This window comes from Leptonotus elevatus, chromosome 11 (genome assembly GCF_054856555.1).
Source record: "Leptonotus elevatus isolate MCC_2025b chromosome 11, RoL_Lele_1.0, whole genome shotgun sequence".
In the NCBI taxonomy this organism is placed as follows: Eukaryota; Metazoa; Chordata; class Actinopteri; order Syngnathiformes; family Syngnathidae; genus Leptonotus; species Leptonotus elevatus.
In genome coordinates, this window is record NC_141249.1 from 11,585,373 (window position 1) to 11,611,085 (window position 25,713).

Here is a 25,713-nt window from a genome sequence, read left to right on the forward strand (position 1 = left end):
ACATCTACTAAAGTATCCAGCATTTGCTACGTTCAATGTGCGAGAAGATGTGTCAGTTTGGGCAGGAGAACTTGTGGCTGTTTCACCATGACAATGCACCTGTTCACAATGTCCTGAGGCATCCAACAGTTCCTGGCTGAGAAGAGTGACGCCATGCTTGGAGTAACTTGTCCACTGGATGCGGCTCGGTGTTTATTGCCGTATTTCCTAAGATCAAAGTGGTCATTAATAATAATAAAAACATTGGATAACAAAAAAGGCTGTGATGACTGAGCTCAACTGTTGAGGATCCCAGAAGAATCCTTCCAGGTGTTCATGAAGTTGTGGCAGTGGCGGCTGGGAAAATAATTTAGATTCCTGGGAGATTACTTCCATGGGGAAATCTGGTCGTTTGGAGTTCAAGTATTTATTTTGTGTAACCAGACTTTGTGTCTTTCTTACACAACTCATACAGATGAGGTCAATATTATAAGTGCCCCAGAAACTTTTAAACAGAATCATTGCCTGGTGTCTACAGTAGTAACATTTTACATCGTTAATCATTCATCAATGATATTGCCCCATTTAGTACATTTTGGAATTTAAAATAAATATTCAAGATTGATCAGATCTATGGTGGTAACTGAAATTTTAAAACACGTGAACTTGAATGTTGAAACCAATTACCACAGAGCGATGTCATATTTTTCTAATGTTTTAGTAGGTTGTGAAATTGACCAAGAGCATGTCCTGACCATTTATTGTTGTAGTAACACGAAAGACCACTGGAAGGCAGGAAAGAGCTGAATGAATTTGCCATTGTACACTAATACAGTTATATAGATAATTTTCCTTTCATTGTGTCGTTGGCAAAATATTAATGTTTCTTCTTTTTTAGATCAAAATGTCACTGTGTTTTCATCGTTGCACCAAATACATGCTTAATTCCTTGCAGGGTTAGCCGTCACGCGCTGTAGTAGTAAGCGTGGGCGTCTCCAGACGTAGGAGAAATTTTATACTCCCACGCGATGCTATGTCACGCTGAAAAACAAACAAACAATAGAACCTCCGTGTTTGTAGCATATCATCCCATCTCCCGTATGCCTTCTTAATTCGTCATTTACAGTATTTTGATGTTTCCCAGCGTCACGCCCCCGCCGCCGCGGTCGTTCTCTTCCACGCTTCGTCCTACCTCCCTCCCTCCCTCCCTCCCTCCAATGGCCGGAGGAATGTAGTGTTGGTTGGCCACTGTAAAAATAGCGCACCTCGCCTCTGAGAGCCCGCGGTCCGCTGGCTGCCCTGCACTGTGCTACGAGGAGCGGGAATGCCAACATGGCTACAGACCTCGGCGAGCTGCTGGTCCCCTACATGCCCACCATCAGAGTGCCCAAAACCGGAGACAGGGTGTTCAAGAGCGAGTGTGCCTTCTCCTTCGACTCCCCGGTGAGTGTGCGTTTTATTCCGGGGGGAGGTAAAGGTGAACCTGCAACATATTTATTGTTGGACCTGAATGGACGTTTAGCTACATGTGAGGGGAGTTGGGGACAGGTGAATGGACGGAGAGGCTTTCCTTGTTTATCTAAGGCCGCACATGAGCTCCTCAAGCCGTGTTGCCGGATGGTGCAACTCGCCGCCACCTGCTCGGTTAGGTTATAGTTTGAATTGAGAGACAGTTCCTCGGTTTTACGATGGAGTTAAGTATACGACGGTGGCCTATCTGAATTTCTTATGTACAGCAAGAGCAAGCCATAGCTTGTCACACTAATTCCTAATTAGCCTACAGTTAATATTGGTACAAAACACTTGTAGGCCATAAATATAAAACAATCGGATGAAAAATGGTACTTGTGTGATACGTGTGCCTTGTGTCATGTCCGTGACTGCATATTCCAACGACACTGCAACCTACTTCAATGTGTACAGGTGAAATGTTATATATGAGACCATAGCAAATCAAGGACAGTCTGTGTAAAACCTGTGGACCTAGCATAGAGCCTTGTGGAACACCACCAGTATCTATCTACAGGGGTGGTCGTAGTCTTCAGTTTGCGAAGTAATTCCGTTGATACAAAAATAACCTGTCCTGAATTACATTTTTACGTAAATCGGAACGAGCTGTGGTCTATCACACAAAGTCTTAATAATTACAGTAATTATTGATACAAAAACACTTAAAGGCCGTATGTACATATAAAAAGTATAGTGATGCCTTTTTTGCTACGCTGCTGTGCAAACCGTTTCATTGTTCCCAATTCATAAGCTCAAATTGTCTTACGACAAGACCGATGTAAACGGCGAGGACCTTCTGTAGCTATCCTGAGGTCCTGGTATAGAGGCTTGCGGAACGCCACCAGTATCTTATCTACAGGGGTGTCCTTGGGTTTACGACAGAGTTCCATTCCTACGATGGAGACCTGCCCCAAATTTGTACTAAAGTCGCGGTGGCGCCTCGCCCACTCCTAGCCTATTTTTTTTGTTTCTTTTTAATAAAAGCAAAGCTGGCTGTAGATTTCAGTTGCTCTCCCGTTTTTTGTTGTTTTTGTTTTGCTGTCCATGGCCGATCGGCCACCGCGCATTACACTGCAGTATCAACCTTCAAGGGGTCCTTGGTTTATGACGGATTCCGCTCATATAGTGATGACGTAACCAAATTATTGTGTAGTTAAGTTGAAACGTGCGGTAGTTTTTCACTCCTCTTTTGCTACTGCAGTAGTAAAATCATAAATCAGTCAATGTTTGTATGAAAGATACCTTTAGGCCATACCAAGTACAGTTGTAACTGAGCATGCCTTCATATACTTCGAGTACTCCGGCTTCGTCTCACATTCCCAAAACATGCATGCCAAGTTCATTAAAGACTAAATTGTGAATGTGAGTGTAGTTTGCCCAGGTGTACCATGTGATTGACTGGCAACTAGTCCATGGTTGTCTCTGAATGGTTATTATGGGTTAAATGTATGTTTAGAATTGTTTATTTGTTTCTAAAAATTGCACAGAGCACCATGCACTCCGTGTTTTAAAATTATTTTAGTGCCCAGTGTCTATTCGAGTTACATTTGACACAATATACTTATTTTATCGAAATAATTCTCAACGACTCCAGCGTATTACCTGTCCTCTGTTGGAATAAACATCCTCGGCGAGAACTCGTTCAAAGCTCACTCAACTGTTTTTAAAGGTGACTCAGCTGTCTGGAGTTCATCATGTTAGCCTGAGGATGGCTTTATTTTTAGACTTGCGCTGTTCATGCTCATATGTCACTCTAGGCCACTTAAAGGTTTATCACACTGGTCCTTTACATGTGGCACATTTGGGATTTTTTTTTTTGGACTGGAAAGGGTAGGATGGGAATAAATAATGGTGTTTTCTGTCTCAATATTTTTATTGACTTTTCTGATTTTTTTGCGAGTTTTTGTAACACCTTGGGATTCTGCCTTGATTTAAAGAAAAATGCTTTATAATTTATTGATTTATTGATTTATTACCCATTCCTTTAAATAGTTCATTTTGACATTTTCCAAGTTCGGTCCTCGAGAGCCCCTACATCCAGCCTGTTTTCCGTATTCCTCTCCACTAACACACCTGATTCATGATCAGGATCGTTATCAGGCTTCTGCAAAGCTTGCTGATGAGCTGATCATTAGATTCAGCTGCGCTGAAGGAGGGAGACATGGAAAACAGGCTGGATAGGGGCTCTCGAGGACCGGACTTGGGCACCACCTGCTTTAAACGGTCAATTGATTATTTTTCCCCAAAAATCAATCAAGGAACTATAGTCAAATAAACATCCCTGATTCTGACTGCTGTTCTTTCTTATCTTTTTCCCCTACACTTGCGTGTATGTGCGCGCACATGGACAGGAATCTGAGGGAGGCCTGTATGTGTGCATGAACACATTCCTGGGCTTTGGACGAGAGCACGTGGAGAGACACTATCGCAAAACAGGCCAGAGTGTTTACATGCACCTCAAGCGACACGTCAAAGAAGTGAGTATATTCCGTGTGGCTCAGTGGTCAGCTGTTGTAATAAGCAATGACTATTTAAAATGTAGTTCATAGGTCAACGATCTGCTGCATGTATAACTATCACAAAAATTTCTGCCCTCGATTTTTGTCACTGCCGGGTCGATATAATTATTACATGTAGATTCAAAAGTCCACACACCAAATATATATTTAATAAAAATGAGGAACAAAAAAGAGGTCAATTTGACTTGCAATATAAAAGGAGACAAACTTTTTTTTTATTGTCTTGCTATGTAAGCTCAGATGAACTCAAAATATGTTACTGTAGTTTGAAAATGATAAGTTATGAAGAGGAAATGGCCAAAGGAGCAAGTAAAAATTTTGGGGTGGAATTAGACTTGGTAAATTCATTGAATAAAATATTATCCAATGTTACATTCTGAGGTTTGTGGTGGTGGTCTTTTAGACTGTATGTAGTCATTTTAAAATCTAATCATGGACCCAAACTGAATCTTCTCATCCTATGTTTCTTTTGACGAGTTGGTTGTGAGCACCAGGCCAGGGTCCGAGCTTCCGCTGTGTTTTCTCACCGGCTCTAATTGCTCCCAGATAAGCTGTGCTTTGTAAAGGGCTGCTATTTTCATGCCTGGATCTGGAAAGAGAAACAGCTGTTCACATTCTGCAGGCTCCCGTGTCTGATGTTTTTTTTTTTTTTTCCTCACGAGTACTTTTTTGTCTCAAGTGTGTCAGCATTCTCTTGGTTTGTTTGTTTGTGTCCTTCAGGACAAACTAGCGTCAGTCGTTCGTATTGTTTTTGTTTTTTTTGTAGTCAAATAGCAACCTGAGTACATAAAGTGCTACGCCAGGTTGATAATGACTACATCGTTCGGCAATATTTTATGTAAGAATTATTGTAATGCTAGTATGTTATCAAATATAAGCTAAAATGGAAAGCTGAGTATGGAAAGCGCTAAGGTAGATTGATGAGGTTTTTGTCTTTTCCTGACATTGGGTACTGTTTCAGATGCTAATTGATCAAATGCTAATATATAGCATGCTAACGTATAGCAAGACATGCACTGTATAGAGAACCCTAAGATCTTATTTCAAAAGAAAAATGAAACTGGATAAACTGCTAACATGCTATCAATTGGTATTGTATGTAAAAAGAAGAAAATAAGATAGTAACATGAGTAGGCTTTCCAAGTCTTTTGAAAATAGGTTAAGATTAAGAAAGTAAAAAAAAAAATAGTCTCACAGTAATATGTTAGCCAGAAATTTGTGCATTTTTACTGCTTTTAAAGAGTTATAACGTCCTGTGAAATGATACTTGCGTCACTGGACTTAAAAAAAAAATATATATATATATTTTTAAAATCTAATAATATTTTTTACTTGTAAATATCTCCGAAATGATGAAATCATCTATTTTTGTCATGTACACATAACAGCATATAGCGCATTCAGTATAAAAATGACAAAAGCAGACCTCACAGGAATATACATAACAATGTTAAACTGTGCTATAATTAGCCCATAGTGTTACTATATTTTGTGCAATGTAAGAAGAGGATGGATCGACTAGACCTAGTGGTCGTGAACGACGAACCGCAATCTAGCGGGGGATCACTGGACTCGCTTTCAGACTGTGACCTTATTCTTTGGTGGTTGGGGTTTTCCCCTGAACTTGTAAGATGACCTCACAACTGGACAGCCAGCATCTATTTACAACTGCCAATTTAAAGTGACCAACTTATCTCAAAGTCGAACATCTTTATGTAAACAATACTATCTCATGTGGATTTTTAATGAGGTGTATATATAGTATATGTTTATCTCTTCTTTTCTCCCTCAGAAAAGCACAGGAGCTGCAGAAGGCGCCATCCCCAGGCGACGGAATGGAAAGGTGTTTTTGGGTAAGTCGTATTTGTCACAAACTTTGCTTGATGTGGAAGTCATGATTTTGAAGCTCATTGATTCGAAGCAAATTTACAATAGGGAACTATATAGTTGCAAAGAGGCTGACTAGGTTAATATTTTCTTGCATTTTCAATACAGATTGGTAGAATAATACAATGTGTCATTTATAGCCATTGTTTAAGACTTCTGTCATTTGTGAGTAATCAATTGATCAATTAATTAATTCTCTTTAAAGTAGTGTCTAAGAGGAAAATGTCAAATACATACCAAGTGACAAAAGAAGCTGCATAGAGACAAATTATATAAACATATCTTATGGACAAATATTTGCCCACAAGAATTTCAATTTCAGAATAATAAACATGACAATAATTGAAATATTCTAATCATAACTCAGAAATTATGTTTCAACCAGGTTTGATATATCAGAGCACAGCAATATCATCAGTGGCATCATTATTCGTTAAATTAAGCGTACTTATCCTTTTAGCCCACAAACCAATCAAGAGATGGACAAAACTTAAAGAACTTCAATTAATCAGTCAAAATAAAATGGGAATAATTGATCCATCCTGACAAGTGGTTTGCACATCTGCTTCACAGTCAAGAGGTTCTGGGTTTGAATCTCGGCTCAAGCCTTCCTGTGTGTGGCTTGCATGTTTTTCAGATACTTTGGCTTCCCGCTTCATTCCATAAATATGTTAATTAATGTGTATTTAGTAACAATAATAATAATAAGGTGTTTAGTATATGAACAGAATAATTGACTTGAGTGACTGACGCCCTAGGCCTTGGTGCATGGTTTGCACCCGGCTGATGCACAAAAGGAACACCAGCAAAGACTGTGATAAAATAAATAATAATAATAATCATCATCATCATCATTATAAAAACGTGAATATCAGGAATAGTTTTCAGGTCACCTGTGAACCTAATGAGAATATGTGCTATTGAAAATGGATGGATGCCAATCCCTAATTTTGCTTCCTTTCACTCTAAAAGCCAGGTGACCAAATACCTTTGTCCACATTGCAGGGATATAGCATGTCCTTTTGTTGCTTCATTTTTAACATGCATTTCATACTGTATTCCATCCATTCCATTCATTTTCTTCTCACAGCAGTGCTAGAGCCGAGATTTAAATCCGGAATCTCAGAACTGTGAGGCAGACATGGCGACCACCAGTAAACCGTGTTTCCTTGTCAGGCATCACTGTGATGAATGAGAGAAAATCAGCAGCATAAGATTATGTTATCGATTTAGTCAAATACAATGCCGGAGTATGTGCCGTATGTTTACCATAGCTGTCATTTTTTCATGGTCAGAAACGCCACCGCTGTCATTGTTTGTTGCTAAAGGCGTCAGATATTTGCCCTAATCAAACTCCTCCTCTTCCTCCCACGATCTAAATATAGGCCGTTTATGTGTATGTGCGGTTAGTAACTGTTCTAAATCAAAGTGCCACATGCACGGCCATGGCTCGGAGGGTAGTTGGTTTACAGTGGGGCCGCCTCGTGTCTTTCGCTGGCCCTTCAGCTGCCGCCACCCGTCAAGCCACCTAGTCTCCCCCTCGCCGCTGTGACGCTGCTTGGCAAGGACCCAGGGGTCTAGCCCACCTTCCTCTCCGCTTGCCCGGCGGCGGAGGAATTCCTTCCACTTCACCCCAAAGGCCTCGATGTTGCACGTCAGTCTCCTTCATTATGACATACGCATCACAAATAGTCGTTCTGAGCACAGCCTTTTGTAATTATTCATGGTGTCATCCGGTTTATTTATGTTTGTATGATAATGGTCTACCCCATACCAGTCCTCTGAGCCAATCCATCATTTGGTTGCTTCCCTGAGAAGTTTCCATGATCCTGTTGACCTTGAGTAACCTTTGGCTGCTCATTGACAGCACTATATGACCATCATATAACAGGGTTAATGCCATCTAGAAGAAGAGCGTGTACCCTATTTTTCAGTCGCACCAGTCAAAATGTATCGTGAAGGAAAAAGAAGCCATAAGTCACACTGGACTATAAATCAAACAATTTTTTTTTTTGGGGGGGGTATTTTACTTGTACAAAAACTGAGACCAAGAATAGCACAGCCCTGACTTGTACCCAAAATCCCCATTCCCTAATCATGTTGACGGAAGCGAACCAGTTCTGGTTGGATTAGAATATAAAAGTTTTTCTTTTTAGCTTAAAATGGCTCACTTTAAACCTTTTATTATATAGCTTAAAAGGGAAGTCAACCTTAAAAACATTTCTTGACAATAAAATGTTATATCTGACATCATTAGTCTAAACATGACATTCTGATTAATATTACATTTGTGGGAAATGAGGTAGAAGAAGTCCAACCGTTTTTTTTTTCTATCTCAGGGGGCGGCCATTTTGCATCTTACTGTCGACTGAAGATGACATCGCAGTTGCTCAGGGCTCAGGCAACGACCAATCACAGCTCACCTGTTTTCTAAAGCTGAGCTGTGATACATTGATGTCATCTTCAGTTGACAGCAAGTGGCAAAATGGCCGCCCCCTGAGATGGATAAACACGGCTGGAGTTTGCTTCTTAACTCATGTTCTACTAATGCAATATTAACCAGAATACCACATTTAGACCAGTGGGGCTGCATAGAACATATTATTGTCCCCAACAAATTGGGGTTGACTTCCCCTCTAACTATGTCACCGTGTCGCATTGCGGCTAAAGGTCATGGTTGATGTGTGCTGATTAACTCAGTGAAATCACATGGTTCTACTGCCTTAGAGTGAGACCTGCACTTCAAAGTCACCAAACATTTTTCTTCTGCTATCTAATAGGCTGAGTTTGGGGTCTTTTTGATGAGATGCCCTAGAAACTGCCCAGTAAAGTATTACACAAAAAAAAACAGTATTTTTGGTAAAAATGTGGTAAAAGGCCACTCCATCTTTTTGGTTGGAATGATTTGATTCAACCATCCGTAACTGTTCACTGGTTGTCGATGAGGGCTAAATATACAGTATGCACTCCAATTTGAAGCAGTCATCATGATTATATTAAGGTATTTAGTCACTGAAGGTTAAAAACGTCATTTGTTTGTTTGAGGATCAACCTTTTTGGCCCAAATGTTTAAAAATAAAAGAAGAAAGTATGATTAAAATAAGCGCCGTAAGAGGTTGACTGAATATTTGCTTCCTCCTTTTGAAGATTTAGAGCTAAACCGTGATTTTAACGGCGAGGACTATGAGTACGAGGACGAGGCCAAGCTTGTTATATTTCCAGACCACTTTGAGATCGCCTTACCAAATATTGAGGAGTTACCCGCTCTGGTCAGTGAGTTTGGTGTGTTTTCATCCATGTCAACAGAGAGAGTGCACTCAGTGGATAACCCCCCGCCCCCCGCCACTCCCCCCACTCAAAAATATACACAGTGTTATTGTATAACAGACTTTAGAGACTTTGTGTTATGCGAATGTGAACACAAGCAATGGGGGAACACCACTGGATGCACACGCGCTCAATGGCCACAACATTAGGTACACCTGTTTGATGCAACTGCGCCCAATACAAGAGCAACACTTCTCACTTTACTAATTTTATTTCAAATGTGTCGATTGAGATGTGTTTAATTTTGTTAATGCATGTGAAACACTGCAAACTCCTTATTGTCTTTGTAAAGGCATCTTTTTGGTCGCTCTTGGACTGATAGCATTAAATTGTGCAGGTGTACCTAATGAAGTGGCCTGTTTTGTTGGGTTTGTTGCATGCATGGAGAATGGATTTAGATTGGCTTTTTATTTAAAGAGGAAGTCAACCCAAACATTTTTTTAAGTCTAAATATGGTGTTCTGGTTAATATTACTTAGTGGAAAATTGCGTTTTTATCCATCTCGGGGGGCGGCCATTTTGCCACTTGCTTTCGACTGAAAATGACATCAATGTTGCTCGGGTCTCACAACACAGCTTCAGAAAACAGATGAGCTCTGATTGGTTGTTGCCTGAGTCCTCAGCAACATTGATGTCATCTTCAGTCGACAGCAAGTGGCAAAATGGCCGCCCCCTGAGATGGATAAAAAACGGTTGGATTTTGCTTCATAACTCATAATCCAAAAATGTAATATTAATCAGAATGTCATGTTTAGACTAGTGAGGTCACATGGAACACATTATTGTCAAGAAATGTTTAAGTTTGACTTCAACTTTAAATGTCTTGCATGTTTTTGTTGTTGATACACAACATCTAGTTTTGGTATACAATGCTTTAACACACATTTTTCTTTGTACATCATGTTTTGCTGTTCCTCACGACAGGAAAATAGAGAGAGAATATAAGAAATAATAAGTAATAAAATAAAATAAATAGAATCAAATGAGAAAATAGGTTGATGTGTAGTTTCTAACAGGGCGTCACCTCTCCTCCGGTCCATTCAGGTAACCATCGCCTGTGATGCAGTGCTCAATGCGCCGTCAGCCTACAAAAAGCAGGAGCCTGAATCCTGGGAGGAGGAAATCCAAGTTTCCAGACATGCCAGAAGCCTCAGACAGCTCGACAATGAAGTCAGAATCCCTCCCAGGTAGGACAACCCCCACACCACCTTACGGGACTGATGGGATGTTCTAGATCTTCGTTAGAGCTCTCATATTTTCAAGAAGCCTGGATGGAAACGGACTAAATGTACAGTATAAGGATTTGATCTCTATGTTTTTTTAAGTGTATTTATTAGCATGACGTTTTAACAAACAACGGTGTGGTTAATCAAATGGCAACACAACAGTGACGTTATTGTTCTTCCCTGCCGGCAGTGGCTGGAAGTGTCAGAAGTGCGAGATGAGAGAGAACCTGTGGCTGAACCTGACGGACGGCGCCATGCTCTGCGGGAAATGGTTCTTTGATGGCAGCGGTGGGAACGGCCACGCTCTGGACCACTACAAAGAGACCAAACACCCGCTTGCTGTCAAACTGGACACCATCACCCCGGATGGAGCAGGTCTGATCTCGCTGATGTTTTGCTTCGATCTCTCATCCAATACAGAAGAATTTGATGTAAAGTGACAAAACCTCATCACATCAACATTCGTAGGGGACGTCAACCCCCCCCAAAAAAGTCTTGACAATAATATATTCTATGCAGCCCCATTTGTCTATGACATCAATGTTGCTCAGGTCTCAGGTAACAACCAATCACAGCGCAGCTTCAGAAAACAGGTGAGCTGTGATTGGTCGTTGTCTGAGCCCTGAGCAACTGTGATGTCATCTTCAGTCGACAGCAAGTGGTAAAATGGGCGACCCCTGAGATGGATAAAAATGGCTGGGTTTTGCTGCGTAGCACTTATTTCACAAATGTTAAATTAATCAGAATGTCATGTTTGGACTAGTGATGTCACATATAACCTATTATTGTCAAATGTCTAAGGTTTTGACTTCCCCTGTCTGTTAGGTGCAGTGCTTCTCAAACCTTTTCAACACCAAATACCACCTAAAAAAGCTACTAAGCCCTCCATCATGACCGTAGTGTATGACTAAATGTTCAGTAAAAAACAAACAAAACTAAAATCTAAAATGTGTTTTGAATATTATTTTAAACCACACTGTACTTAAATTTAAATTTTGCAATTATTTTCTCCGTTATGTATATTTTCAATGTCCTGTCTTTCCACTGGTTGACTGTAGGGGGTAATGGTTTATACCAACATACAGTTATCATTTTTTTTAGCCACCAACAAGATAAAAGATAAAATGAAAAGAAAAATTTTATTTTTACTCACGCGAGCCAGGGGGGACACCCCAAAGACGAATATTTTCGGGTTCCATTCCAATCTGGGTGTTTAACATAATGCAAAGTTCACTCCTAATTCCTTCCCAAAATGTTTTAAATTTCGGACAGTCCCAAAAGATGTGCGTGTGATCTCTAATTTGTCCACACTGTTTTTTTATTTAATAATCATACCCGTAATCCAACAAAAGATGCCTCTGCCAAATCTAAGGAACTGAGTGGTTAAAATAAAATAAAATAGTGATCACCCCGCCAACCCCCCCCGATCCTATACTAAGAGCCTACGAGCTGTATATGTCTAATCTGTATGTACATGTATAGTATTTACAGTAATCTGCTCGCGAGATGGGAGTGGTAAAATGGCCGCCTTGTGGCTTCAACGGCTTGCACGGGCGTGTATGGGCTAACAGCTATCCAGTAATATATACAGATCAGATTAATGTTACATTTGTGGAATATGAGTTTTTTATCCATCTCGGGGCGGCCATTTTGCCACTTGCTGTCAACTAAAGATGACATCACAGTTGCTCAGCTCAGGCAACGACCAATCACAGCTCACCTGTTTTGTGAAGCTGAGCTCTGATTGGTTGTTACTTGAGATCAGAAAAACTGTGATGTCATTTTGACTTGATAGCAAGTGGCAAAATGGCCGCATTTGGATATTGATAAATACTGCTGGATACACATTATAGACCCCTAATTTACCAAAAATCTTGGTCTATCTTTGAATTGTATGATTTTGGAAGTTCCAGGGTATTGACTAACTGAACTCCTGGTTTCAGATGTCTATTCTTTTGAGGAAGAGGAAGCCGTGATAGACCCGCAAATATCGGAGCACCTCTCCCACTTTGGAATAGACATGCTACAGATGCAGAAAAAAGTAAGTCACCGTGTCTTTGATGGACGCTTTCTATCCACTTTTGAAACATACTGAAAGATGTGCCTTGGCTACCGCCTTAGACAGAGAACGGCCTCCACACAGACAATAACGCCCGGCCTCGCGTCAGTGAGTGGGAGGTGATCCAGGAGTCGGGCATGAAACTGAAAGCGGTGTACGGTTCCGGTTACACGGGCATCAAAAACCTCGGCAACAGCTGCTACCTCAGCACAGTCATACAGGTTCTCTTCAGCATCCCAGACTTCCAGAGGATGTGAGTACACACAGGCCTCAATACAAGAAATTCTTTAGTGGGTTATTTTTTGACCTGTAGGAACTCACGTAAATGTTATTTGCAACGTTTTGATAATTTTCTGACTAAAAGATGTCCATGTTGATTGTTCAACATTTTCATCTGTAGGTATGTTGGGAATCTTCAGAGGATATTTGACTATTCACCTCTCGATCCCACACAGGACTTTGCCACACAAATGTAAGTGACTCCAGCTCTACGCAATGTAGATTTATCTGCAAACTATTCAGTCTGGGCAGTTTTGCAATAATGCACATGTAAAGATTTAGTTGAGAGTCTTTCCTACAGCCTGTCCAAGTAAATTTTGCTGTACTTTTATGGCATGAGGCAATGTGTTGCAACAGTGTGACGCTCAAAGCTGAGTTGAGTCACAGCCTGTGACTTTCATCGCCTCAACATGTTATTGTCACTATTTTTATTTATCAGAACAGGTTAAGTGTTTTTTTTGGGGGGGGGTGAAGGTGGTTATGTCAGTAACCTCCCTGAAGTAAGTAGATAAGATTAGCATAAAAACAAATATCATGCTTCCCTTAGTCAAGGTTAGCATAAAAACAAATATGTGCTTTCGTCAAAAATGGTTTAACCCTTTAAAGGGCGATGAACCAAATTTGGTATCCATAGAGGGGTCCTGCACACCTCAATCATAATCATAATAATCAATGTTGTTATTATTAATAATATTATTATTATATGATTCTTTTTTGCCCAAAAGTTAAATACATACTGATAAAGTTAGAAAAAAATAACACTATTATTTTTACTCTAATTAACGATGAATTACCGGTATATTGAAATGATAAATTAGTGAAGTTACCAATTAAATAAAAATATTTATTAGCATAACATTTAAGAAAATCCTGACCATGCTCATTATGATGTAGAAAAGAAGAAAAAAAAAAAACGGGAATTTTTGGTTAAGACAAATCAATGAGGATGAGAGGAATTCACTAAGAATACAGTATATAATGACATGTAAATAAACAGAATTACACTATAGAGTAGACACCCACATGCTTGCGCTTCAGCACCGGCAGATTTACCTGTTTATGATTTTTTCCCCCCCAATAGCTTTATATATTATATTAGGGGTTTGAATTGCCTAGTACCTGGCGATTCAATTCGTATCACGATTCATAGGTCACGATTCGATTCAATACCGATTAATCCCGATACAAATCTATAAATTGATTATTGATATTTTTTAAAATTAAATTTAGAAAATACTAATCAGTAAACTTGTACACTGTAAGATTTGTATGAAAATGTATTTATTTATCTGAAAATTCAGGCTGCAGTCTGTTTCATGTTTGAACAGCTGGTGAGATGGATATATATATATATATATATATATATATATATATATATATATATTTATATTTATATTTATATTTATATTTATATTCACCTGGGAGAGGGTCCAGCTCACCAGCGACACTCGTGAGAATAAATAGTTGAGAAAATGGGTGGATGAATCATGAAATTAAAAACAAATACATTGCAAAACTGTTGTATTGGGTTCATATTATTGAACCTGTCGGACGTGTATGAGTCGAGAAAGGGAGAGTTACACTCGATGAAAGAGTTTATAAAACAACTATTTAACAAACCAATAATCTGACAAATGAAGACATCTTGTTAAAATAGAACAAAGAGTAATTTTATGCTATCCTATTTTGAACGGTGTTTTGTCCAACAGGGCGAAAGTGGGCCATGGGCTCCTCTCAGGCCAGTACTCCAAACCACCCATGAAATCTGAGCTCATTGAACAGGTGATGAAAGAAGAATACAAGGTATTAAACTGGGTATGTTCAGCTCCACAACTGGCCGCGTAGTCTACACAAGCATGCTACTAGCCAGTGCCAGCCAACAAACAAACAAACAAACAAACAAAAACAATTTCACTGAAATGCTAACGTGTGAATGAGTCTCTTTAGCTTTCATGTAGTTTGCCGTTTGTGACGCAAAGGCTGAGTGACACAAACTATTGCATGCTTTTCAGAATGTGCTTGGACTGTCTTTCTCTCAGTCTGAAAATAGCTGTTGGCTGCAACGGTGAAGACAGCTGTCACGGTTCCACTTGCGCGCCGTTGCTTTTCTTTCTTCTTGCTGTCTTTATTTTGCGCTTATATCGTTTCTTGTCAGCTGGGATAGACCTCAAGCTCAAGTGTATTCCTATTAAGGACAAGGTACATATTCATCTTTACATCGCTCGACTTGCTAATGATGCTTTTCCCCTGGGTAAAGCGGGTGCTATCAGGTACTATTTGTAGTACCTGCTCACCTGGGGTTCCAAGAATCTGGAGTTGATACCATATTATAGGCGATGGTCACTCTTGGTCAAGCAGGTTTATAATGGTTATAACTTATAAGTACTCCAATTTCCAGGTTTTTAGAGTTAAAAGCCATTGCTTGGTCGAGTTTATTTACTTATGTATGTATTTTTTTTTTAAATAAATAAAGAATAATTTAAATTATTAATTTATTTAATTTATTTATTTAAATCAATTTTTATTTATTAAATTTTCTTTCTTTCTTTCTTTATTCTTCCCCCATTTTTAAAAATTAATTTCAATGGGCAAAATTGTGTTACAAGCTTAGTCACAGGATGGAATAAACTCTTACGTCAAGGTACTACTTAAGGATGAACAATTCAGTTCAAATCAACATCGCAATGTAGTAAAGTGAATATATTCATTGTGGCACATTTTTTTGTACTTTCACTTGTGCTACTATTTTCATGTGGAAGACTAATCGGCATCGCCTCAAACCGATACGAGTTGAACCAATACTGTAGAAAAGTTGTCATATTTTACCCCAACATGGCTACTAATTGTACCCCAGGAAACAATCACTGTTTTATTTGGAACACTTGCTACGTATGTTTTTAAAAATCGTACTACTTTTGCACACTTCAGGAAATCATTATCTTCCCAAACACTTTCTTCTCGGTCGTCAGGATGTGAAAAGCCATTAAAGTATTACGGAAGCCATTGAGCTGGGAAGTGAATTTGCTTTAAGCCTCGTCAGCCTCAGTAATTGATGGTTCAGAGCGCACATGCGATGGTATAGATCAGGTCTGGACACGGCAATGACAGCTGGGTGAGACGGTGCGGGGAGGGGTTGTGGCTTTCAGCGTTGGTCATTCAAATGTAAAATCAAGATTCAGCTTTTTTAATAATTCTCTTACATTTTAAGGTTTTATTCACTACCTCCAGTTAGCACTCGTGTTGCTAAAGTGATTGCCCAGTTCCAATTACTGTATCCCATTTCTGCATCCAGCATTTTGTTTCCTTTTGTTTATATAACAATCAGTAAAATAACACCGAGAAGAACCAATCAGGTTTGCTGTGTGGCCTTGTTCAATGTTCAGTTCGTCTGTTTGTTTTTCTTCCAGCAGCAACAGAAAGGCATCTCCCCTCGGATGCTGAAGGCTCTCGTCAGCCGGGCACATCCGGAATTTTCCTCCAACAGGCAACAAGACGCACAAGAGTTCTTCCTGCATATGATCAACTTGGTGGAGGTGAGTTGGATTTAACCTCCACATCCACTTATAAAGCTTTCTATTATGCCTTTGTCTTGACTGGAACCTGCCTCTTTACATGAAGATATTATTGTCAAATAAACAATTTATTAATTGTTTTACCACTATTTCCTCCATAATAGGATTTTGATGATAATCGACAGTGTGTGGAGTTAATGTGACAAATACATAAAAGCCATCATTATCATCATCTACTTCATATTTCTGCAGAGGAACAGTACGAGCTCAGAGAATCCGAGCGACGCCTTCCGTTTCCTGGTGGAGGAGCGAGTCCAGTGCTGCCAGACACGTCGGGTTCGATACACTCAGCGGGTGGACTACTGCATTCAGTTGCCGGCCCCCATCGAGGCCGCAACCAATCGAGGTAAAGGAGAACCATGAGCTCGAAGCAAGAACCAGCACGCACTGTAGTGTGTTCACAATTACAGAACCGCATTGGCGAGTTTCGTTCGTTCCATGCCCACGCTCGTATCTCAAAACACTCATATCTCAACCCCCCCCCCCCCCCCCCAACAGAAGTGAAAAGACCATGTCAGTAATCCGCTCTTCCTTCCAGCTTAGCAAAAAAAGTTAGCATTATGTTTTTTAGTGAGTAAAATAGCACTCTACAAATTTCACTCTATAACTTTTGGTCCCGCCAGAGGAGCTCTTGTCATACGAGGCCAAGCGGAGGGAAGCCGAGGAGAACATGAGAGCTCCTCCTGAGCCCGTGAGGGCTCGCATCCCTTTCACCGCCTGCCTGCAGGCCTTCACTGAGCCCGAGAACGTGGCAGACTTCTGGAGTTCGGCGTTGCAGGCCAAGTCAGCCGGAGTCAAGTAAGATCCTGGCATGTTCTATCCTCAGTTTAATATGCTTACATTTCTTGTCGCTTTTCTCCTCAGAACGTCCCGCTTCGCCTCGTTTCCAGAATATCTGGCGGTCCAAATCAAGAAATTCACATTTGGAGTTGACTGGGTGCCAAAGAAACTAGGTAATTGTCCGAAGGGTTATTATCAAGGCTGTACTTTTTCTTATTTGCATTGCTCTTAGGTCCTCCAGCCATTGAGGATCTTATTTTACGTGGCCGCCATGCTGCCACATCACAATATAATAGAGTCATATTTACATGAATCCTTGTGGGAGGAGCTAAGGTGCATGGCTCTAAGATATATAGGCAGTTGCAAATGAGGAATGCAAAAAAAGATGGCCCTACTCACTACCTTGTATCAGTGTTGTCAATCAGGAGGACAGTACTGTGAAAATCATCCAACAGAGGGCAGCAGTGAGCTATGATTCATGAGGCACAGATATTGTGTAAGAGTTGCTTAGCTATTTGTATTCAGGTTTAAACATTTATGAAATAGACATTGTCAGAAAAAGCAGTATTGTCAGTTTACGGTTAGCATATCTAGCCCACAGATGAAAGGTTCTGGGTTCCAATCGCGGCTCTGGCCTTCCTGCATGTTCCCCCTGTGCCTGAGTGGGTTTTCTTACTCATACATCACTAAAACACGTTAGGTTCATTGAAGGCTCTAAATTGTCCATAAAGACTAGTGTGAATGTGAGTAAATGCAAAGTCAGCTCCAACTAACGAGGAAAAGCAGTCTAGAATATGGATGGACTTCCCCTGTATTTGATATACCGTATTCAAGAAGAAAGATACTTTTATATACCAGTAAAAATGTTTCAACTGTGTTTGTGTGTAGATTTTGGCATTGATGTTCCAGAATTTCTGGATCTGAGCCGTCTAAGGGCCATAGGGCTGCAATCAGGTGAAGAGGAGCTCCCTGACCTCATGCCGCCCATTGTGCTGCCTGAAGACAGCAGAGGTATTCAAATACACATTCTGCAGTGTTGTACTCCACAGTCTCCACATTGCTGCAGCTCCTCTTGAATGAAATGTGTCTCTTTGGCAAAAAGTGAATACAGGATAATATATTTTAAAACACAAAAAAATGATGTTCATCATACAATGTTTCCCAATTATTATTATTATTGTGTGAATTACACAATTTAACGTTAAATATAAACTTTTTCCCATTAATTTTCAATGGGACGGACATTGGACTTTTTCCAAGTCCCACTTTTCACACCCACTTTCACACATGCAACTGATCATCATTGCCAGCAGAGCATTGTCCAATAAACAGGAGGTTGCAGTTCCGAATCCCACCACCGACTGTACATTACAAATATATCCATGGCCGTTATGCTAAATTTTACTTTTACATGTTTGCCAACTGACTATCATATCAGGAAATAGATTATAATTTCTCTGAAATGTTAGCTTTCAGCATCAGATGACACTTTTCAAAATAAACACGCTATTGGCCATGAATTTGAACAAGTCAAGTTAGCTCAGTGCTTAGAGCATTTGCCTCCCAGCACGGAGAACCTAGGTTCAAACCCTGCTTGGACCACATCCAATCGATGGTTTGATACCAACTGACTCATATCAGAAAATGTATTTATAAATTTATATTAATATTAATTAATTTCTAATTATAACATTATAATGAAATAATTAAATTCCACTTTTGACAACTTGGTCGTTTCATAAGCCCATCAACTTGTTCTCCTGGGGAGAAAAGTGTTACAAAAAGTACGACGTGTATGATATATTTGGATTTTTATATTAAATATTTATTATCAAGGCAGGATTTTAATAATTTTTATGTTTAATTTGAGTTAAAAAGACAATAATGCCTGAGAATTGAATGCTAAAATTAATGAGATGAAATAAGATGATTTTCATATAATAATCAGTTATGTTTCACTATACTTTTGGAAGTCATCATCAATCACAAACTGCTATTAATTTCATGCAATTTTAAGAAAAAAAATGCTATGTAGGGCTTTCTTTAAAATTATCTATCATTATTTTGAGGAAAGTTTTATGTACCAAAAGTACTAGTGGGTACTTGACCACTCTTGCATATTTTTCCAGAAAATTCTGGTTGACCTCGTTCGACTTTGGAGGTTCCAATCTGTTGTGTTGTATTTTTACTACTCGCAATATTCCGCTAGCATGCATAGTAGTTGTCATGGCCGTATAATCAGATTTTGTGGGGGATATATTTGCACGTTGTCTGTCTGTTTCCAGATTGACGTTGCATTGTCTGCTTGCAAATGTGCTTTCCACGGCTTGTGATTTTAATAAACAGCATTGTTCCTCCAGTCGCTCCAAAAGTTCAGCTACATCTCCTGCTCGCTCGACGTCCACATCAATATTTTAGAAGGCACGGCGTGTTCAGAATGCTCTCACCCGCTGAACACTATCTCCACGAAGGAAACACACAGCATCATGTCTTTTGTGTACGGAATCATATGCCGCACATGCACTGACATTGCCGACACAAGTTTGCATTCATGTTTTGTTTGAGGGTTGGACGCCAGCGCCTTGCTTGCTATCTCCAGCTGCACGTGCACCTTGAAAAGTGCCTTGATGTGACATGGCCATGCTAGTGCAGTTGCTTATCTAGCTCTGACAGCAGCACGTTTTGCAAATTACCTGGAATGCTGTTCTTTAAAATATTCTATTCTATTATCTCCCTTAAACTTAATATGGTTTCCACAATTTCATTTATTTAGTTGTCATTGACTTGACTTGATAAAATGGTGCAATATTTGTCACCCCAAACTCCCCTTGGAACTTCTCTCTCTCTTTCCACAGCATCTTGTTATTATGGTTTAAGCAGAGAGACGAAAAGAGGTTAGGAAGAACAAAATGTCCTTTTTCAGCACTTTTTCCCAGTTATTTAATCCCCATTTGTATGATGACTTATGTCTGCTGCAAATGATCCACTGGCCCCATTGTCCTCAGGCCGGCATGAGCGGTGATTAATCATATTGACCCTACTGTGTCTCTCGCTCGCCGGGACTCCTGCGCCTCATTGAGCACAAATGTTTGCCTGATAACCTGTTTTATACACATTACTTGCTTGTAATGGCCACCACAAACGAGCAGTGAGCTGAAATAACTTTAACTTGCAGTCTTTTGCAGTTTTTCTCAACTCAATGTCTTTGTCTGGCTTACTTGTAAAGATCCTTCTCATCTTCTCTTTACGCCTGCACGTAATTAATATACTGCTACAATCAATGAATAAAGGAAGAAAGTGTTCCCTTAATTGTTTTGAGCAGTATATATGCACTGCTCCAAAAAATCTGAACAATTAAGAGAAACACTATGTTCCTTTTTTTTTTGTAGTTTATATTAGGGGTGTCAGGTGATTAAATGTCTTAATCGCATGACTTCAATAATTAACTATTTTTACATCTGTTCTAAATTTACAATAAAAGTTTTCATACTCTTAACATAAAAGTGGGGGGATTTTTTTTCCAACTAATAGAAATATGGCTGCATCTTTTAGTCATTGATACAGTAATTTCATAATAATTGATCAAGTTGAGTTAAAATTAAAAAGATGTGCTGTACCGTAAAAAAACGATTTGTGTTAAAGTCATTTTCTGCCACTAGATGGCATAATTGCATTTGTAAGCCATTGATGACAGCTCAGTGCATTTTTCTTTTCATATTAAGAGCTATCAAATCTTTAACATGAAGTAACTTGTGAAATTCTGCACATTTTTAAAGTTGTAAAATACAAACTCACCCCAGTCTCCACAAATATATGCATTATTATTCAATTAATTACTGTTAAATTTAGACGTGGACGTGTCCGCTGCGTTGCGACTGGAATTCACCCAGTACAGGCTTTCCAAGTAAGGGGCGTTAATCGCGCATTAAACACATTATTGCTGTTAAAGCAACTTTAAATGAACTCAAACTAATTTTGACACCGGTTTGAAAGGCATGTTTTGTTTGTCATTATTTTTCAGAAAATTTAGGTTTAATTCTAAACTGTACCTTTTTTTTTTTTTTGTCTTCACTCAAACTCAACATGCAATCCAAGCATTGGAATACAAAGGGGAAGCGGGTTAATTCAGCTGTGATATTAGCAATGGAGGCTGTGGAGACATATTCATTTATTCCATCCATGTACTTGTAATCACTTGATACACAAAGGCATGCAAGCGCATACGTATATATGGAAGCAGTGTGTGATTCATCCCTTTCTCCTCTGTTCCAGATAACTCCATGAGCTCCTTAGATTGTAAGTATATTGCCTCTCCTCTCATTAACACCATGACACATTGAGCCAAAGCACTGAGCGTGCATGCCTGAGCAGGTGCACAACACTTTCTTGTTTGCGTACGCGCTCCATGATAGATGGTGGTGCGCTGAAGAAACATCCCCGGGGCGCATTGTCTTCCGGTCTCTTTGCTTAATGAGGCCCAAAGAGAGAGAGAGAGAGAGAGAGAGAGAGAGAGGGAGAGAGAGAGGCTGGTTGCTATGACGCCAGCACATGTGAATGAGCAACTGTGTGTGCTGCACGCGTGTGTGTATGTTTTAAGTTATTGATGGCGGCTCTCCGTTTGTGTCCCTTAGCTCCGGAAATAGACGAGGCAGCAGTAATGCAGCTGGCAGAGATGGGCTTCCCACTAGAAGCCTGCAGAAAGGCCGTATACTACACCGGCAACATGGGCCCCGAGATGGCCTTCAACTGGATCATAGCCCACATGGAGGAGCCCGGTAAGAATGTTGGAGAACACAAGGTCGCTGCACTCAAACTGTTGAAACGTGAAGTTCTTTTCCTTGCCAGATTTGATAACGACATTGTCGCAAACCAGACAATGGTGAAGCGTACTGGTGTTCCATGAAGTTTTTATTCCTTCCTTGATCTATTTGTTGACACACCATAAGAGCTATAGCACAGACAAATAAGTAATACACATAAATAACAGTCCTTAAAGTTGTCAAATACACCCTCAACACAACTTTCAGTCATAGATATGAAAAAGTTATCCAAAACAGAAAGCTAGTAGCATTAAACAACCGCTAATGAGAAGCTATCATTAGCTTAACTTCAATGGAAAATAACATACAAAAACTCCTTGCACAAGTAATTCACGTCAATGAAAAATCGCAATAAAACAACACAAATACATTGCCCCCATTCCAGGTAGGCGCTTAGACTGCAACAACGTAAATTGGCGTTTGAGTCAGCAACACATTGCATGGAGCTTTTTCTTTTTTCTGTTAGCGCCTTTCTGTTAAGTGTAAAGACACCGCTAGTGGATAGCACTTCCTGGATTGCCGGAAGTGCGCCAAAATAAAAGCACAACATAAAATTTACGACAAAAAAAATTTAACACGGAGGGAACAGGATACAATGAACAGAGTCATTTATGTGGCCGTTACAGACATGTTATGGAAAATTGACTTCTTAACTCATCCAGTCCCAGCCATTTTCACTGAAGCAACCCCCTTTGCTCCCGGCTGTTTTACTGGATTTGAACTGATTTTGCAAGTCCCACAGAATATTGTGTTCTATTGCTATAAAAACATGGAACCTACCAAAAGAAAGATTAGCGTCTCTTCTTTCATCTTTCCGTTTTGCAGCAATTAGCATTAGAATATATCTTAAGTTTCATCATTATTCACATTCCTGGTGAAAACACTGTTGCAACATGGACGTGGCTGATCTCTTATATTCTGCTGCCACCTGCTGGCGTTTTTTGTAATAACTACCATTGCATTATGCCACCTCTTCATGCCAGAAGCTGCATCAAAGCCTGATGGCTCTAGCATAAAAAAAAAAAAACATAAAACAAAAACGTATACATATGTTTTTGGGAGTGAAGGACAAAATATAAAAAAACGTATTTGTACGTTTTTTTGGGGTTTGAACGAGTTAAGGGAAGTCAACCCAAAAATCTTCTCTACAACAATATGGTCTATGCGCCCCCACTAGTCTTATCTCTGTGTTCTAATTAATATTCTGTTGGTAGAATATGAATTAAGTAGCAAAAATCCAGCCATTTTTATCCTTCTCAAGGGTGGCTATTTCGCCATTTGCCGTCGCCTGAAAATGACATCGAGTTGCTCGGGCTTTAGGTAACGATTAGACTTTTGGCGCCATCCTCATCAATGGCAAATGGTGGCTACACAGGTTAATTGTGAACCCATGTTGAAAATGAATGTTATCCAGAGGAGTCATTATAATGCAATTCAGAAATAATGAATTATAACAAAATTGGCGTCAGAGGCCACCTATATTCTCTTAGCTTTTCCATATAAATGTCAAAGTTGCTCTTTTTTTCTGAGGCGAAAACATGTCTCCACAATTCTGCCCAAAAGCTCTTATGCAGCAACTGTGTCAGCTCTTCCACCTCCTCGAGGATGCAGGCGTGAGGAAGTAACACACAGAGACAGGGCACGTTTATTGGTATGGGGCCTTTTAAACTCAAAGGTAATTCAAAGTGAGAGACGAGTCAAATCTTGGCCAGATCTGGACAGCTTTTGTGTACTCTGGTCGTTTATCGGGGCGCGTGTGTCCGTGACAACACCATCAAGTCTGTCAGTGCTTTGCAGCCGAGATGCTCCAGCGAGGCCCGAGCTTGTGTCACTTTTATTACCCACGGTGCATGGTAAAAGGCCTCGGGAGTGCACAGAAATCAGAACAGCCTCTTGCTTTTAAGTTTCAAGGAGAATGATGCAGAAAAGGGGTGCTTTAAGGCTAAATAATACCTTTGGAAGTGGTGGTATGTTATTTTGTGATGATTTCAAGCAAAATCTGGGATTTTTGTGATGTATTGATGAAATAATTACAGATTTGGAAAGATTTCATCGACACATTTCATTTGAGATATCACTCTATGGGGTTTTGTTGAAAACTCTGTGACTAGTAATTCATCTCAATTGCCTACGAAAAGTACTGAGTGGAGCGCCTACTTGAAGATGGAGATGGTAATCTTTTCAATCTTTTTGGTCATTTAAATGACAGGAACATTGAAAATAATTGAAGATTTGGAAACCCTTTGTCCAATCCTTTTATTTAAGGCAGAACTTGATTTGGCTTGTTGGAAATACATTTTTTACCTTTTTAAATGGAGACCTGTGTGCCAAATAAGTGTCTCTATATATATATATATATATATATATATATATTTATTAGGGGTGTTAGAAAAATCGATTCGGCGATATTACAGCACGCAATTCTCGAATCGATTCAATATGCGGCCAAATCGATTTTTAAACATTTTTACCTATTTTTTATGGAAATACTCAACAAACTTACTTAGGGTTAGGATTCACACATTAAGCATGGAAGAATGTTATATTAATGCAACATTAAGGCTTAATATTTTATTTCAGTGCTGTTCAAACATGAAACAGACTGCAACCTGTGGCTCAGTTATAAGCCTAAAGTTTCAGATAAATAAATACATTTTCATACAAATCTTACAGTGTACATGTACAAGTTTACTGATTTGTATTTTCTAAATTTGAGTTTAAAAAAATCGCAATAACCAATTTATAGTTTCGTATCGGGATTAATCGGTATCGAATCGAATCGTGATTTGAATCGAATCACCAGGTACTAGGCAATTCACACCCCTAATATATATATATATATATATATATATATATATATATATATATATATATATATAAACGCACGCTGTCATCACTCTAGTGAGACATGCACATGAGGGGAGAAGGGCTCCATTAGAAGTTGAGTGGAAGCAAGCAGTTTAACGGCCATTTAACTCCTCTTTACAAACATGTGCCATTTATTTATTCCCCTCTTTAGTTTTCTGGCGGCTAGACAACACGTTGAGTGGCAATGGAAAGCACACAAAACAAGGAGATAAAGGCATTAGCGGGCAGATAAGGAGTTTGCCTTTTTCTTTTTATGGCAGCGAGATTAATGAAGGCTGTTTATGGCCATCCGTAATTACAGTCGCAGTGTCCTTGCTGAAGGGCCACTTCACTTTGATTTTAGCCTCACACAAGTGCACAAATGCCACAGAAATAAATGAATTATTCAGTTTCACATTTAAAAATGCTTTATTTACAAGTTCATTGACGTACATACTGTAATAAAATAGTTTGTAATAATTTATTTTCAATTGTAATCAATGTTACACTTTGTGGCAAATTATTGAATTCCCCCCTTGTAACGACCGTTGATGATTTTAATTGTTACTTTGCATGTTTTATTTTGTATTTAACTGTGTTATGTGTAAGAAAGAATAGCCATTAGTCCCACAAGGAAGTGATGGCTAGTGGGGATACACATATAAACTTATAAACAGAATAATGGCATACTACACTGTGAAAAAAAGTCACTATAACACAATTTAGCAATATTTAATATAATAAAAATATATTTTTGTCTCCGCTGTGGACTAGTTGTAATGGCCAGAAGTCCATGAGTTGCTTCATGTTCAAACTAATTTATTCTTAATTTGAAAATACTAAAATTTCAGTTCCTGTCACCAACATCTGACATGAAATGCTAATGCCACCTAGGGGCGGAAAAAAAATA

The 25,713-nt window shown here is 39.4% G+C and overlaps 1 protein-coding gene across 6 annotated transcripts in view; it reads left to right on the forward strand.

Annotated features, from left to right (window-relative positions):
- Positions 1-1,023: 1,023 nt before the first annotated feature.
- Positions 1,024-25,713, forward strand: part of usp13 (ubiquitin specific peptidase 13) — a 30,416-nt gene continuing 5,726 nt past the window's right edge. The window contains exons 1-17 of one of the 6 annotated variants that reach the window (XM_086089140.1): positions 1,024-1,422; positions 3,840-3,965; positions 5,800-5,860; positions 9,042-9,163; positions 10,265-10,407; positions 10,637-10,821; positions 12,390-12,487; positions 12,568-12,758; positions 12,906-12,977; positions 14,494-14,599; positions 16,192-16,317; positions 16,549-16,702; positions 16,980-17,154; positions 17,221-17,309; positions 18,025-18,147; positions 21,409-21,432; positions 21,768-21,911. In XM_086089140.1, the coding sequence (XP_085945266.1) occupies positions 1,312-1,422; positions 3,840-3,965; positions 5,800-5,860; positions 9,042-9,163; positions 10,265-10,407; positions 10,637-10,821; positions 12,390-12,487; positions 12,568-12,758; positions 12,906-12,977; positions 14,494-14,599; positions 16,192-16,317; positions 16,549-16,702; positions 16,980-17,154; positions 17,221-17,309; positions 18,025-18,147; positions 21,409-21,432; positions 21,768-21,911 (2,050 nt within the window). In that variant the 5' untranslated portion in view covers positions 1,024-1,311. The remainder of the gene's footprint in view (positions 1,423-3,839; positions 3,966-5,799; positions 5,861-9,041; positions 9,164-10,264; positions 10,408-10,636; positions 10,822-12,389; positions 12,488-12,567; positions 12,759-12,905; positions 12,978-14,493; positions 14,600-16,191; positions 16,318-16,548; positions 16,703-16,979; positions 17,155-17,220; positions 17,310-18,024; positions 18,148-21,408; positions 21,433-21,767; positions 21,912-25,713) is intronic. The other 5 variants (XM_086089143.1, XM_086089145.1, XM_086089146.1 and 2 more) reach the window with 5 other exon arrangements.